Source organism: Podarcis filfolensis, assembly GCF_964270895.1.
Source record: "Podarcis filfolensis genome assembly, chromosome: 11".
NCBI classification, from domain to species: domain Eukaryota; kingdom Metazoa; phylum Chordata; class Lepidosauria; order Squamata; family Lacertidae; genus Podarcis; species Podarcis filfolensis.
Genome location: NC_139613.1, coordinates 9,517,867 through 9,533,043, shown reverse-complemented (window position 1 = coordinate 9,533,043; position 15,177 = coordinate 9,517,867). Strand labels below are relative to the sequence as shown.

General features: G+C 47.9%; 1 protein-coding gene and 1 long non-coding RNA gene across 3 annotated transcripts in view; both read left to right on the top strand.

The window, feature by feature from the left end:
• The window catches only part of ZBTB7C (zinc finger and BTB domain containing 7C), a 97,011-nt gene extending 82,395 nt beyond the window's left edge, over positions 1–14,616 (top strand). For both annotated transcript variants that reach the window (XM_083575657.1, XM_083575658.1), the window contains 2 exons: positions 8,036–8,702; positions 10,720–14,616. In XM_083575657.1, coding sequence (XP_083431783.1) covers positions 8,036–8,672 — 637 coding nt within the window. In that variant the 3' untranslated portion in view covers positions 8,673–8,702; positions 10,720–14,616. The remainder of the gene's footprint in view (positions 1–8,035; positions 8,703–10,719) is intronic.
• Positions 1–15,177, top strand: part of LOC310744513 — a 294,405-nt gene that overhangs the window by 128,778 nt on the left and 150,450 nt on the right. The window lies entirely within an intron of this gene.

Genomic DNA, 15,177 nt, shown 5'->3' with positions numbered 1-15,177 from the left:
ATATGACAGTCCCTTAGGTATTTGAAGATGGCTATCATGTCTCCTCTTCTCCAGGCTCCTTCAACCATTCCTCATCAGGTTTGGTTTCCAGACCCTTGATCATCTTGGTTGCCCTCCTCACATGTTCCATCTGATCAATATCCTTCTTGAACTGTGTCACCCCGAACTGGACACAGGATTCTAAATGCAGTCTGGCCAAGGCAAAATAGAGCAGTACAGTGGACGCTCACGTTGCGAATGTGATCCGTGCAGGATGCACGTTCGCAACCTGCAGCGTTCGCAACCCACAGTGGTGCATCGGCACACGTACGGGTTGTGATTCAGTGCTTCTGCGTATGCGCAAAGCGTGATTTAGTGCTTCTGCGCATGCACGACCCCCGAAACCTGGAAGTAACCCATTCCGGTACTTCCGGGTTTCGGTGGGTCCGTAACCCAAAAAAACGCAACCTGAAGCGTTTGTAACCCGAGGTATGACTGTACTGTGGCTTCCCGTGACCTGATGTGGAATCTTTCTCCTGAACATGCACACACTTAACTTGAGGGAGGAAGTATATTCACAAGAAGAGCACTAGCAGATCATATCAAAGGTTCACCATCCCATATCCCCCAGTAGCCAACCTGATGCCTATTTAGGAAGACCACCAGCAACAGGGTGGCTTTAACTTCCACCCTTAGCAAGGCAAGGTCTGCCTTTTCGTGCCAGTGAGCACATCTGGAATTTTGAGGAAGTGCTGTGGGCATCAGTCACAATTCACATTTAAAATAACACTGCTCCTATACTGGGGGGCTCATTTTCCTTATGAACAAAAATGTTTTGACACTTTCCAATTACTGTCTGGGCTTCCTGGGATCCACTAAGATGGCTTCGTGGCCTTAGAAGTTGGCTCCAAAATCAGACAGAGAACCTATGTCTCTCCAGATAATCAATGATCTCCAATTCCCATCAGCTCCAACCAGCATGACCCCGGTCATGGATGATGGGGGGTTGGGAGTTCAGCAATCTCCAAAGCACTAAAGTTCCCCAGTCCATGGTGGCACAAGGTTTGTGCCAAGTGCCCTGGCAAAAATAAATGCTAAGATCGTAGCAGTAGTTTAGAGTGCTGCTGCAGTTTTGTGTGGATTTTTTAAATTTTATTTTAAGGACTGCATCATGCCAAGCCATGATTCATGCATCCTTGGACTGGTATCAACATGCAAGTTGATGACGGGACCATTTGCAAATCCATTGTGCACAGAGGGAGGCAATTGCTCTTTCCTGACCTGCCCAGGTTGCATCATGCTGTTTGCAAACCCTCTGAAGGGCTGGTTCCAAGAGCACAAGCTGTGACCTTGCCTGCCGGTAGAGCTCACCTTGGAATGAATGGATGGGGCTGAGCTGTGGAACATGGTGGAATGATTGGGCTTATTAGTTTACAGCTTACTAGTTCACAGCAGCTAGACTGGTGACTGGGAGTGGCCGCCGAGACCACATAACACTGGTCTTGAAAGACCTACACTGGCTCCCAATATGTTTCTGAGCACAATTCAAAGTGTTGGTGCTGACCTTTAAAACCCTAAACAGCCTTGGCCCAGTATACCTGAAGGAGTGTCTCCACCCCCCATCGTTCTGCCCGGACACTGAGGTCCAGCTCCGAGGGCCTTCTGGTGGTTCCCTTGCCGCAAGAAGCCAAGTTACAGGGAACCAGGCAGAGGACCTTCCTGGTAGTGGCACCCGCTCTGTGGAACGCCCTCCCATCAGATGTCAAAGAGAAAAATAACTACCAAACTTTTAGAAGACATTTGAAGGCAGCCCTGTTTAGGGGAGCTTTTAATGTTTAATAGACTATTGTATTTTAATATTCTGTTGAAAGGGGCCAGAGTGGCTTGGGAAGCCCAGCCAGATGGGCGGGGTATAAATATATTATTATTATTATTATTATTATTATTATTATTATTATTATTCCATCAGTGGACATGGCGCTTTCTCACATAGACAAAAGGGGCACACCCCCTACATGGAGGAGCTTATGGTGTAAAAGTTGTGGGTGATGGAGAATGGATGGGGGGGGGAGAGGGAACAAGGGGTGCACAGTCCTTGGTGCTTCACCTCAAAAAAGACATTGCATTGCTGGGAAACATGCAGAAGGGATATCCAGCATTTCATCATCGAGATGTTTTGGCCAAAGCCCAGCAATGATGAGCTTTGTAGTCCCACCCAGAGGGTACCAGATCAGCTATGCACTTTTGTCGGAATAAGTCCCATTGAATTAGATGCCTCTTATATCTGAGCAGAGAAGCGTACAATTGCTCTGTTAAATGAATGAAGGGTTGGAAAACTAGAAGGACAGATCAAAGGGTTGGAGGTCTTCTAGTCTAGAAGAAGAAATGATTCAGCAGGGGATCGTTGAAGGTTGAGTTGTCACAAAATAGTGACGAGAAAGCTATGGGTAGAAAGAAGCTTTTCTCCTAGCTCATAATGCTAGAACTCAGGGAGAGCCGATGAAACTGAATCTTAGAAGATTTCGGATGGGTAAATGGAGGACTTCTTCATACAAACACATACCGTATTTTTCGCTCTATAGGATGCTCCAGACCATAAGACGCACCTAGTTTTTGGAGGAGGAAAACAAGAAAAAAAATATTCTGAATCCCAGAAGCCAGAACAGCAAGAGGCATCACTGCGCAGCTTCTGGGATAGCCGTGCGAAGCCTCTTCAGGGCAGGGAGAGCGTTCTTCCCGCTGCCCTGAAGAGGCTTCACGTTGCTATCCCAGAAGCCAGAATAGCAAGAGGGATTGCTGCACAGCGAAAGCAGCGATCCCTCTCGCTGTTCTGGCTTCTGGGATAGCTGTGCAGCCTGCATTCGCTCCATAAGACACACACACATTTCCCCTTACTTTTTAGGAGGGAAAAAGTGTATCTTATAGAGTGAAAAATACGGCAATTGAAGCATGGAAGTGGTGACGGTTGCTGGCTTATGTGTCTTTAAGAAGGTGCTAGGCATGTTTCTGGTGGAAGATCAAAGGCTGTTAGCCAGGATGGCAACATAGAACCTGCATGTTCAGATGCAGTATACTTCTGAATATCAGTTGATGAGGAGCATCTACAGGAGAGGAGCATCACCTCCAAGCCCTGCTTGTGGGCTCTGGTTGGACTTGGACAGCGTACGAAGCAGACCACTGGAGGTTTCTTAGGGGCAGATGCAACAATCAAATGCATTTTCCGGCTTTGTTTCAGCTGGGAATGGGTGGGGTGTCTCAACCTGTGTGCAAGGTAAACAGCAGCCCTTGGCTACACCCGGAATACACTGTGCACCAGAGAAGTGCTTGCTGTTGTTGTTTTAAGTGGCAAGCCACCCGTATAGAAGCCATGCGGGCTGACTGTGTAACAGGGTGGAGTTTGCACAAAGGACAAAGGCGCTCACAAGAGCCCTCCCTGTGACCCTGTTTCTCAGACTGATCTTGTGACTGTCAAGACGTTCAGCACCTGGCCAGTGAAGTGGTGCAGCAAAAGTGGGCATGCGTTGAGAAATTAGAATTAGAATTTTATTATTATGGTCATAGACCAGTTCTGGGTCACTTACAATATCAGGAAAATCTTAAAACACAACAGGGATACATTGAATTGCAATTGGGTATAACAGAGACAATTGAGATATAGTGGCAGTTAAATATATATATATATATATATATATATATATATATATATATATATACACACACACACACACACACACACACACACACCGTATTTTTCACCCTATAGGACGCACCGGCCCATAGGACGCACCTAGGTTTTTTTTGGGGGGGGGATAAAGGAAAAAAAATATTCCCCCCCACCCGCTGGGGAAGCCCGAGCTTTTAAAAACGTACCTACTGTAGTTTTTAGAGGAGAAAACTCTCGCGGGCTCCCCAGGCTTGCTGATAGCTTCCTGAAGCCAGGAGAGCGAGAGGGGTCGGTGCGCACTGACCCCTCTCGCTCTCCAAGCTTCAGCGAAAGCCTGCATTCGCCCCATAGGCACACAGATTTCCCCTTCATTTTTGGAGGGGGGAAAGTGTGTCCTATAGGGCGAAAAATACGGTAAAATGAGAAATTGGGCTGGCTGGTAAGCAATCACATGAGTGCTACCAAGCCAAATATTGGCATGTTTAAGGAAAGGGCCATAGCTTAGTGGCAGAGAACCTGCCTTGGATGCAGAAGGCCTCAGATCCAACCTCCAGCAGCTCCAAGTATTAGCTGGGAGAAACTCCATTTCGGAAACCCTGGAGAGCCAGTCAGCATGGGAGCCATGGGATGACACTTTGCCCAGGGCTCCCTCAGTCCTGGAGAGCTGCTACCAGTCAGCATGGGAGCCATGGGATGACACTTTGCCCAGGGCTCCCTCAGTCCTGGAGAGCTGCTACCAGTCAGCATGGGGGCCATGGGATGACACTTCGTTCAGGGCTCCCTCAGTCCTGGAGATCCGCTGCCAGTCAGCATGGTGGCCATGGGATGAGACTTTGCCCAGGGCTCCCTCAGTCCTGGAGAGCCGCTGCCAGTCAGCATGGGAGCCATGGGATGAGACTTTGCCCAGGGCTCCCTCAGTCCTGGAGAGCCGCTGCCAGTCAGCATGGGAGCCATGGGATGACACTTTGCCCAGGGCTCCCTCAGTCCTGGAGAGCCGCTGCCAGTCAGCATGGTGGCCATGGGATGACACTTCGTTCAGGGCTCCCTCAGTCCTGGAGATCCGCTGCCAGTCAGCATGGTGGCCATGGGATGAGACTTTGCCCAGGGCTCCCTCAGTCCTGGAGAGCCGCTGCCAGTCAGCATGGGAGCCATGGGATGAGACTTTGCCCAGGGCTCCCTCAGTCCTGGAGAGCCACTGCCAGTCAGCATGGTGGCCATGGGATGAGACTTTGCCCAGGGCTCCCTCAGTCCTGGAGAGCCGCTGCCAGTCAGCATGGTGGCCATGGGATGAGACTTTGCCCAGGGCTCCCTCAGTCCTGAAGCCAGCCCTGAATTACAGAGATGCTGGAGGCTGAGTTCTGCATCTAAGGCATCTTCACTGAGTTATGGCCCCTTCCCAATAGCAGGACCTCCCCTGCCGTCAGCACTATGCTTTTAAAGCAGCATCGTGCCCCTTTAAAAGATGCTGTGGCTTCCCCCACAGAATCTTGGGAACAACAGAGCTCCCATTTCCATGGTGGTTTAAGCATTAGTCCTTCTTTCCAGGGAACTCTGGGAACTGTAGCTCTCTGAGGAGGACCAGTGTCCCCTAACAAGTCTCGGCACCCTTAACTGCATTTAAAACAGAATGGAAGATGCGGATTTGAGATGTGGATTTGTGCTGCCACCTGCTGGCTCCAGGAACTCTCTGCTCGCTCAGTTCTTTGTGTGCTAAGCTTTCCGCACAGCGAGGTCCAGTTGCGGCATCTAAGATGGTTTCCAGGAATCATTGTTTGACTTGTGTCTGTAGCTACAGTGGCAAAAAGTTGGAGGTTCCTCAGCCTTTTAGTTCTTGTGTTTGATGTGGCCTCTCTTCAGGTGCCTTGATCCAGTTCTTGGAAGTCAAGTCCCCAAATCCCAACTAGATTAGCCCATTTTTGAATCACAGAATTGTCATCTAGTCCAACCCCCTTCAGGGACGCGGGTGGTGCTGTGGGTTAAACCACAGAGTCTAGGACTTGCTGATCAGAAGGTCGGCAGTTCGAATCCCCGCGACGGGGTGAGCTCCCATTGCTCGGTCCCTGCTCCTGCCAACCTAGCAGTTCAAAAGCACGTCAAAGTGCAAGTAGATAAATAGGTACCGCTCCGGTGGGAAGGTAAACGGTGTTTCCATGTGCTGCTCTGGTTCACCAGAAGCAGCTTAGTCATGCTGGCCGCATGACCCAGAAGCTGTATGCCAGCTCCCTTGGCCAATAAAGTGAGATGAGCGTCGCAACCCCAGAGTCGGCCACAAGTGGACCTAATGGTCAGGGGTCCCTTTACCTTTACCAACCCCCTTCAATGCAGGGATCTTGCCCACAGCTGTCCCTGCGTGGGCTTGAACCACCATCCTGTTGGTTAACAGCCAGACCCATCGAAAGAACTGTGCGTGCCAATTTGACAGTGTAGGCCACGTTTTTACGCTGAGTGCCGTTGGGTTTTTTGGCAACTGAATAAATTAAGAAAAGTAAGTATGGAGGAACAGGTAATGTTCTCTCCATGATTAAGCTTCCCAAGGATTCTTGGAGATATTAAAAAAAAAAAAAGGTTGACCGGTCATCTGTTAGAGATGCTTCAAAACACCTGAAGGAGACAATGAATGTAATACAGTGGTACCTTTGGTTACGTACTTAATTCATTCTGGAGGTCTGGTCTTAACCTGAAACTGTTCTTAACCTGAAGCACCACTTTAGCCTATGGGGCCTCCTGCTGCCGCTGCGCCGCCAGAGCACGATTTCTGTTCTCATCCTGAAGCAAAGTTCTTAACCTGAAGCACTATTTCTGGGTTAGCGGAGTCTGTAACCTGAAGCGTATGTAACCTGAAGCGTATGTAACCCGAGGTACCACTGTATAGCAGTTGCCAAGTGATTGCTGTGGCACTTTCTGGAACTGCCACCAAGACTGAAATCATGGGGCCCATGTTTAGTAAGCAGCACCCACCCACCTGGGGATTGTTACAGTTTATTTACATGCCACCAAAAAGGGCCCCCCAAGGCGGCCTCTAGAGAAGAAACACATAAATTCAAAAATGCAAATTACAAATTATTTTTTTGAAAATACAAAACGGGATCTTAACGTTTCAAAAACGTGAAGATCCATGTGAAGGCCACTGCGACAGGCATCTGGTTGTTGACATTTTTAGGAGCAGAATATTGAATTGGCAGTGGCCTAGAAGTGCTTTCCTCATATTTATATTCCTTTATGATGTTCATGTTACCTTATGGAGTATTAAAAAGCAATGTTTATACAATTTCTAATTGAACGTTTCCCCTTAACTGTTCTTTTCAAAGTTGTGTTTCTCTTAAGGGTTTTGTGGTTCTTTCCCTTTAGCTATAGTCCATCAACACTGAATGGCCCACAGAGTCTCCATCTGATTCACAGAATCATATAATTGTTGAGTTCTTCCTGATGTTGAGTCAGAATCTCATTTTTTGTAACGTGAAGCCATTGGTCATACTCTGTAGAGCAGGAGAAAACAAGCTTCCTCCACCTTCCATATTCCATAGCCCTTTAGATATTTTATTATGGCTATCATATCTCCTCTCATTCTCCTCTTTTCCAAGCTAAACATACCCAGCTCCCTCAACCGTTCCTCATAAGGCTTGGTTTCCAGAACATTCCTGTGTTCCTAAACTAGCCTCCCCCTCAATCTTGTGACTCCAGATGCTACTGGATTCCCAACTCCCATCCGTCTCAACTGGCCTGGCCAGCCGTCAGTGATGTTGCAAACTGTAGTCTGAGGGCCACAGATTCAGACAGGACCTAATGAATTATTATTATTATTATTATTATTATTATTATTATTATTATTATTTATACCCCGCCCATCTGGCTGGGCTTCCCCAACCACTCTGGGCTGCTTCCAACCAAATATTAAAATACAGTAATGCATCAAACATTAAAAGCTTCCCTAAACAGGGCTGCCTTCAGATGTCTTCTAAAAGTCTGGTAGTTGTTGTTCTCTTTGACACCTGGTGGGAGGGCGTTCCACAGGGCGGGTGCCACCACCGAGAAGGCCCTCTGCCTGGTTCCCTGTAACTTGGCTTCTCGCAGGGAGGGAACCACCAGAAGGCCCTCGGTGCTGGACCTCAGCGTCCGGGCTGAACAATGGGGGTGGAGACGCTGGTTCTGGTTCAATTCCTGGCACCCCCAGCAGGACAGAGCTGAACCTCAGTGTCTGGGCAGAACGATGGGGGTGGAGGTGCTCCTTCAGGTATACTGGGCCGAGGCCGTTTAGGGCTTTAAAGGTCAGCACCAACACTTTGAATTGTGCTCGGAAACACACTGGGTGCCAGTGTAGGTCTTTCAAGACCAGTGTTATGTGGTCTCGGCGGTGCTGCCCCGAACTGATAATGTTGCTTCTCCTTTTTGCAGGCAAGACAAGCTGAAGATCCACATGCGGAAGCACACGGGAGAAAGGCCCTACCTCTGCATCCACTGCAACGCCAAATTCGTCCACAACTACGACCTGAAGAACCACATGCGCATCCACACGGGCATCCGCCCTTACCAGTGCAAGTTCTGCTACAAGAGCTTCACCCGCTCGGACCACCTGCACCGCCACATCAAGCGCCAGAGCTGCCGGATCTCCCGGCCCAGGAGGGGGCGCAAGCCGGCCACCTGGAGAGCGGCCAGCTTGCTGTTTGCGCAGAACGGCCAGCCGGACGACAAGAGCTTCCTGGTGCCTCCGGCCCTCCAGGAGATGAGCAGCCATCTTGGCAGCGCGGCCATGTGCCTTCCGGGCCCCAGCCCTAAGCATTTTATGGACGGAGCCAAGAACACTCTGAATTTGCAAGAGCTGGAGAGCCAGTTTGAGGAAACCCAAATGAAGCTCTTTGGGCGGACGCACCTGGACATGGAGAGGAACGGAGGCCTCCTTGCCTTCGCGCTGGGCCACAACGAGAGCCTCTCGGCCCGGCCGTATTTCTCCCTTCCCGACCCCTGGGGGACGGGGTTCAATGGACTGGCGGGACTCAACCACCTTGCTCCCATTTCCGAAGCGAGCAACTAAGTGCCACCTTCTATCCAATGGATGGTTCTGGTAGGTTGACGGTTGGCAGAGGAGCTAAATTTCAGAAGCCAAATCATGTGCAATACTGACTCTTTACTTCTTTCTCTCCCATACAGTACATGTGATTGGTTAACTCTGGTCACATGGGAAGGACAGTGGTACCTTGGTTCTCAAACTTAATCCGTTCCAGAAGTCCGTTCCAAAGCCAAAGTGTTCCAAAATCAAGGTGCACTTTCCCATAGAAAGTAATGCAAAACAGATTAATCCATTCCGGACTTTTACAAACAACCTCTAAAACAGCAATTTAACATGAATTTTACTATCTAATGAGACCATTGATCCATAAAATGAAAGCAATAATCAATGTAAAGGTAAAGGTAAAGGGGCCCTTGACCATTAGGTCCGGTCATGGCCGACTCTGGGGTTGCGGCGCTCATCTCGCTTTGTTGGCCGAGGGAGCCGGCGTACAGTTTCCGGGTCATGTGGCCAGCATGACTAAGCCTCTTCTGATGAACCAGAGCAGTGCACGGAAACACTGTTTACCTTCCCGCTGGAGCGGTACCTATTTATCTACTTGCACTTTGACGTGCTTTTGAACTGCTAGGTTGGCAGGAGCAGGGACCGAGCAACGGGAGCTCACCCCATCGCAGGGATTCGAACTGCTGACCTTCTGATCGGCAAGTCCTAGGCTCTGTGGTTTAACCCACAGCGCCACCCGCATTTCCTTAATAATGTACAGTACTACAAAATAACTAAGACAGTAATGTAGATGATAAAAATTAAAATTATTTTTTCTTTCTTACCTGCACTGATGATAGTAATTGTTTGGATGGGGGGCTTTTATCCATTCCATAGTCACACAATCAGTCAATGAGTAGCCGAACTGGGTTCCTCACAGTCACAAAAAACAAATTAACTGAAAAAGCCTCAAAAACAAAAAACGCCAAATAAATAGCAAAAGCAAAAGTGCCAAACTTATTCCATTCCGGAAGTCCGTTTGACTTCTGAAATGTTAGAAAACCCAGGCGCAGCTTCTGATTGGTGCAGACGTCCCAGAAACAATAGCTAACAACCCCATTGGATGTTCAGCTTCTGAAAAATGTTCAAAAACCGGAACACTTACTTTGGGGTTTTCGGCGTTTGGGAACCAAGGTGTTTGAGAACCAAGGCACCACTGTATCTTATTACATTCGCCATTTTGTTTTGTGCGTGAGTGACTTGACTGCAATGGCTGCATCTCCATGAATACCGAAGAAGAGGCAGCGTTAGATAACTGTCTCTCCAAACGCAACAGAGGAGAGGAGTGCTAGATCTTAGGACACAGCCAGTCTGTTATGGGAAGAAACATTGGGGTCCCAAGCTGTTGAGGGCTTTAAAGCACCAGCCCCTCACACTGGGCTTGGAAGCACATAGGCGGCCAATGTTAATTCTTTCAGAATAGGTGTAATATGTATCAGTTGAAATTCCAGCAGACAGTTCCTGCACTCATTGAAGCCTCTAAAAGTAAAGGTAAAGGGACCCCTGACCATTATGTTCAGTCGTGGCCGACTCTGGGGTTGTGGCGCTCATCTCGCTTTATTGGCCGAGGGAGCCGGCATACAGCTTCCGGGTCATGTGGCCAGCATGACTAAGCCGCTTCTGGTGAACCAGAGCAGTGCACGGAAACACCGTTTACCTTCCCGTCGGAAGGTAACTGCTAGGTTGGCAGGAGTAGGGACTGAGCAATGGGAGCTCACCCCATTGCAGGGATTCGAACCACCGGCATTCTGATCGGCAAGTCCTAGGCTCTGTGGTTTAACCCACAGCACCACCCGTGTCCTCATTGAAACCTCTAGGTTGTCCATAAGGGCAGTCCCACAAACTGTACATTACAGTAGTCTAGCTCGGAGGTTACCAGAGAGCATGGCAAGGCGACCCCCCAATTTTTATGTGCAACCTTCCTTCCAAGAATAATGAAAGAAAAACCATAGGACCATGACTTTAAAGAATGGACTACTGAAAGCAAATTTCCCTGTACCTGAAATTTATTTTCTTTTTCTCTCCGTAGGCCCCCTTCAGCACTGCTTGGCTCCCTCTGGTGAAGGGACCTTTCAAGGATCAAAGACTTTTTTTTCTTACTGGAAGACTGTTGAAAATTAAATCACCCCCCCAAAAAAAAAACTGCCTGCGTTTGTTTAAAACCCACCAAAAGACTTCTCTTATTTGCACCAGTGTGGGGAAGGAGAACAGAACCTTTCGAGAACCGCGTCAGACTATTTTTGTTTCTAAATGTACAGACATCTTTCTGAGCTACTGTTTTGCAGATTATGGCTTCCTTCAGGTTTTGAGGGGTTATTTGAGTGTGGGGAGGGCTTGCGGCGGGGGTGGGGAGTGTCCTACGATTTGGAGTCCTTGTAAAATATCCAAAGATTCTGAGTACTGTATAATCTACAAGAACTTGAAGCAAAAGGGACATGCTTTGGTTATGTTTCCTGTTTGTCGGGACGGGGTATTGTCAGGAGGGTGGAAGATCCTTTGGAAATTTTCTATTTATAACTATTTTTATGTGACTGCTTTATGTAAAAAGAAGAATGGGGGTGGGATACCATGTCAAACAGATTTGCCTTAGATAATCAAGGGACAATCATCCTTAACTCTTGTGGACGCTCTAGATTCTTGTTTTAAAAGACCGGAAAAGATACTTTTTTGTATTTATTAAGCAGTATTAGTTGATTTTCTTTTTCTTAAATTATTGGCAACATGCAGGGTTTTTTAAAAATGCACATCAGTAAAACACGGGGAAGGAAAAGGCTGATTCACACATGACAGGGCAGCAAACCTGGGTTTGTCGCCAGGTGTACACTCAGCAGGTGACATAACCGTAGCCGATCATGGCTTTCTGACAAATGTACTTCAATAATGCACGTGTTTGTAAACGTATGGGTCACATGTCCTTAAGACATCTTCAGGGTACACCGAAGAAACATAATGTGTGAAAAGATGCTAGCAGGTGTTCCAAAATTTAACCCAGCCTTCCCCCAACCTGGTGCCCTTCAAACGTTTTGAACTTCAACACCCAGTTCAAACCCACCTATGTACATTTAGTGCCATTCTGTTTGACTTACGGGACCCCCAGATTGGGCTGCTTCCAAAGGCCTTTTCCATGTGACTTTGCACCTTATTAGACTTCTTGATTGTTAAAGGGAACAATGGACGCTGATTGTGTTGCTGTTGTTAACAAGTTAAGGCTGATTGCCCCTGGATGATCTCATTTGGGTTATATGTTAGCTGGCTCGTGGCTGGGCTCATTTTCTGGTGGAAGGGACATTTACAGACCATAATGCTCTCGCAGCTTCTTGACATTTCACTGCAATGCAGCCCCCTGGCATCCCATAATTGCAGCTGCCTGCTTCGAGGGGGTGAATACCCCATTGTGGGGCTGCCCTGCCCTTGACTAATTGTTCCCTGTGATCAAGTATGTGTAAAATTTTCCACAGCATCCGGAACCTAGATTCTGACAACCTTCCGCTTTCCTGTTTTATTTCTCTTTGGTTTTTGTTTTTATAAATAATGCATACTTCTAGACCCTATGATTTTGGAGATACATTTGAAGTCATGTGACATGGACAGCTGCTCACTTTGGTGCAACGAGCTCTAGTTGGTGCCCTGGTGAGAGATCTGTTCTACGAAAGGATTTCAGCACACCACACACATAAAGGGATGGTTGCCCTTCCACTGAAGTGAACAGGAAATCTTGCTTCCACAGAAGCGCTCTCTCTCTGTGTCGGCATCACAGCACAGGTTCTGGACTATAGCAGCTTCTGGAACTTTGGAGATAGGTTTGAAGCTCAGTTATGCATCTGCTGCATTGCTGAGCTTCATCATCTACCCATGCGCCTTGCGTTTCAGTTCCCCCGAAGCTATCCACATGTCTGCCATGCAGGTGGAAGCAACTGTGGCCTTTTCTGCCTCTCTTCCCACTCCAACTGCAGGCAAAACCAGCTGCTGCCAGAGAGGTCTGTGAAAATAGTAGACACAGATGTTCTCTCTCTGGTAAGGAGAAGGTAGGTGCAGCTAGCAGGGTGCAAATACTCTCTTCTTTTGGGGAGACTGGGGAATGGTGTGACCCAGAAGGAATCTCTCCAGCTTCACATCAAGTCCTCCTAGATCAGGGATGAAGAACCAGTGGCTTACCAGTTGTTGGACTTGAACAGCCCAAGAAAACATGGTCAGGGGTGATGCCCAGCAAGATTTGGAGGGCCACAGGTCCACCACCTCTGCCCTGGAAGATGCCGGCACAGGGAGAATGGTGTGCTTTAAATGTCTCCCTACATTTAGAGGGTAATACCTGAACTTGCCCATCATATCTGCTAGTGCTAAAACAGGAAATTGCCACGCAGACATTCCCAATACACATCTCCAACATTAGGAGACTTTATTCTGATCCAGAATAAAACTGGCGTATAACTGAGCAGGGTTTTGTGCAGAAGATATTTGCATGAATTGCAACTGATTTGTTCCATTTATCAGGCTTGGAGGGGTGGGCCTCTCACTCATGCAGAATATTAAGGGTGCTCAGTATCCTGTAACTCATTCCTCACAATGTGCAGGATGAATATTCTGATGTACCAACTTGCCCAGGGAGGTTCATTCTGATCAAGGGTATCGCTGGAGACAACGCAAAATCTGACAGGCCACAGTCCAACATAGCTGAGCTGGCCAAAGCCCATCGGAATCAATACTAAAAGTGGCTTGAGCTCCTGAGTACGGGCTGATTCCCAAGTGACGAATGGACCATCACAGGCATGTCTGAATGGACCACCACAGGTGCAAAACCACAGGCAGAGCTTGCCTATCTGTTTGCACTTCCAACACACAGGTCTTCCAGTGGTGTCAGTTCACACCTTCAGCTGCCAATCACAAAGTGCACAGTAATCAAGTTTGAGAGAGAAGGAAGTGGTGGGAAACACTTGAGTAAACCAATTGAAGCACAGATTGCAATAAAATGCCCCAGTCAAATACTCCGCTGCAGGCCCCAAAGCTTTGATGCCTGGATTCATCCACTCTTCCCAAAGGCTTCTTGAGGGAATTCTCTGCAAGAGGGGAGCACTTTGCAGGCATTGCTTTGTACAGGTGTCCAGTCTACAGCGACCACCTTTGTTGTGGTAGATGAGGAGAACTGCATGGTGCAGCACATGGAAGCAGAGAGGGGCACTGGAGATTTGTGTGTGTGTTAACTGAAATTTCAGAAGACGGTTTAAAAACCGCCAGCGGACAAGGATTCAGGGCCCACCATAGCCCTTCCTTGTGACTTGAGAAACCTGAATCAATTGTGCGGGGTGGAAACCTGCGGTATAAGCGATGCAAAGTTGAAAGAAATGATTTAGCATTGCTTCAATTTGCATAATTTACGCAAGCCACAGGACCCAGCTTTTGTATTGCTCAGGAGCAGCTTATTATTATTATTATTATTATTATTATTATTAAGCATTAAGTACACATGGCCCTGACTATTTTGATCTTTCCGTTACCCTTTCTGCTTCCACATGATTGGATCTCATAACACACCGATAACACTTGACAGTGGAAGTCCCAAGCCATGGCATCCCCCCTGTTTCAAATGTTACCCATGTGGTCCCGGACATGGACCAGAGGCAATCATTCTGCAAGCCTTCCTTTTAGCCAAGTGGTTGTTCTGCACAGATGTTTCAAGATACCTTGAGAACGAGCTTGCATGAGCATCTCTGGCCAGGGCAGTAAGCGGTCCATGTGAACATGTCAAGCAAATGTCTTACTTGCACTAATTGCTGTAGAGCAGAATGTGATCAGAATCCTTCCATTTGATTTATTTGGGGACAGGGAAGGAATTGCAAATCCCATCCACTGACAAGGAGCCGGTCCTGTAAACATACCTATTGCACATTTTTGCAACCCGTGGACAAAATAAAATATTATCTCAAATCAACCAGTATCCTAAACCTCTCAGAATTATGTGTTGTTATATGATCTGCATCTGTTTCTTAAAAAGGTAAGGGGACCCCTGACCATTAGGTCCAGTTGTGGCCGACTCTGGGGTTGCGGTGCTCATCTCGCTTTATTGGCCGAGGGAGCCGGCATACAGCTTCCGGGTCATGTGGGCAGCATGACTAAGCCGCTTCTGGCGAACCAGAGCAGCGCATGGAAATGCTGTTTACCTTCCTGCCGGAGCGGTACCTATTTATCTACTTGCACTTTGAGGTTCTTTCGAACTGCTAGGTTGGCAGGAGCTGGGACCGAGCAAAGGGAGCTCACTCCATTGCAGGGATTCGAACCACTGACCTTCTGATCAGCAAGTCCTAGGCTCTGTGGTTTAACCCACAGCGCCACCCGCGTCCCTATCTGTTTCTTAAGGCCTCCCTAATCCTCAACCTTCTAAAAGTTCAATCTGATATGTGTTTGCTCTGAAATAACTCCCCATTAAATTAAACAGGACTTACTGGAATGTGTGCAGGTGGAGGAGAACTAGGATGATCAAGCATCTAGAAGT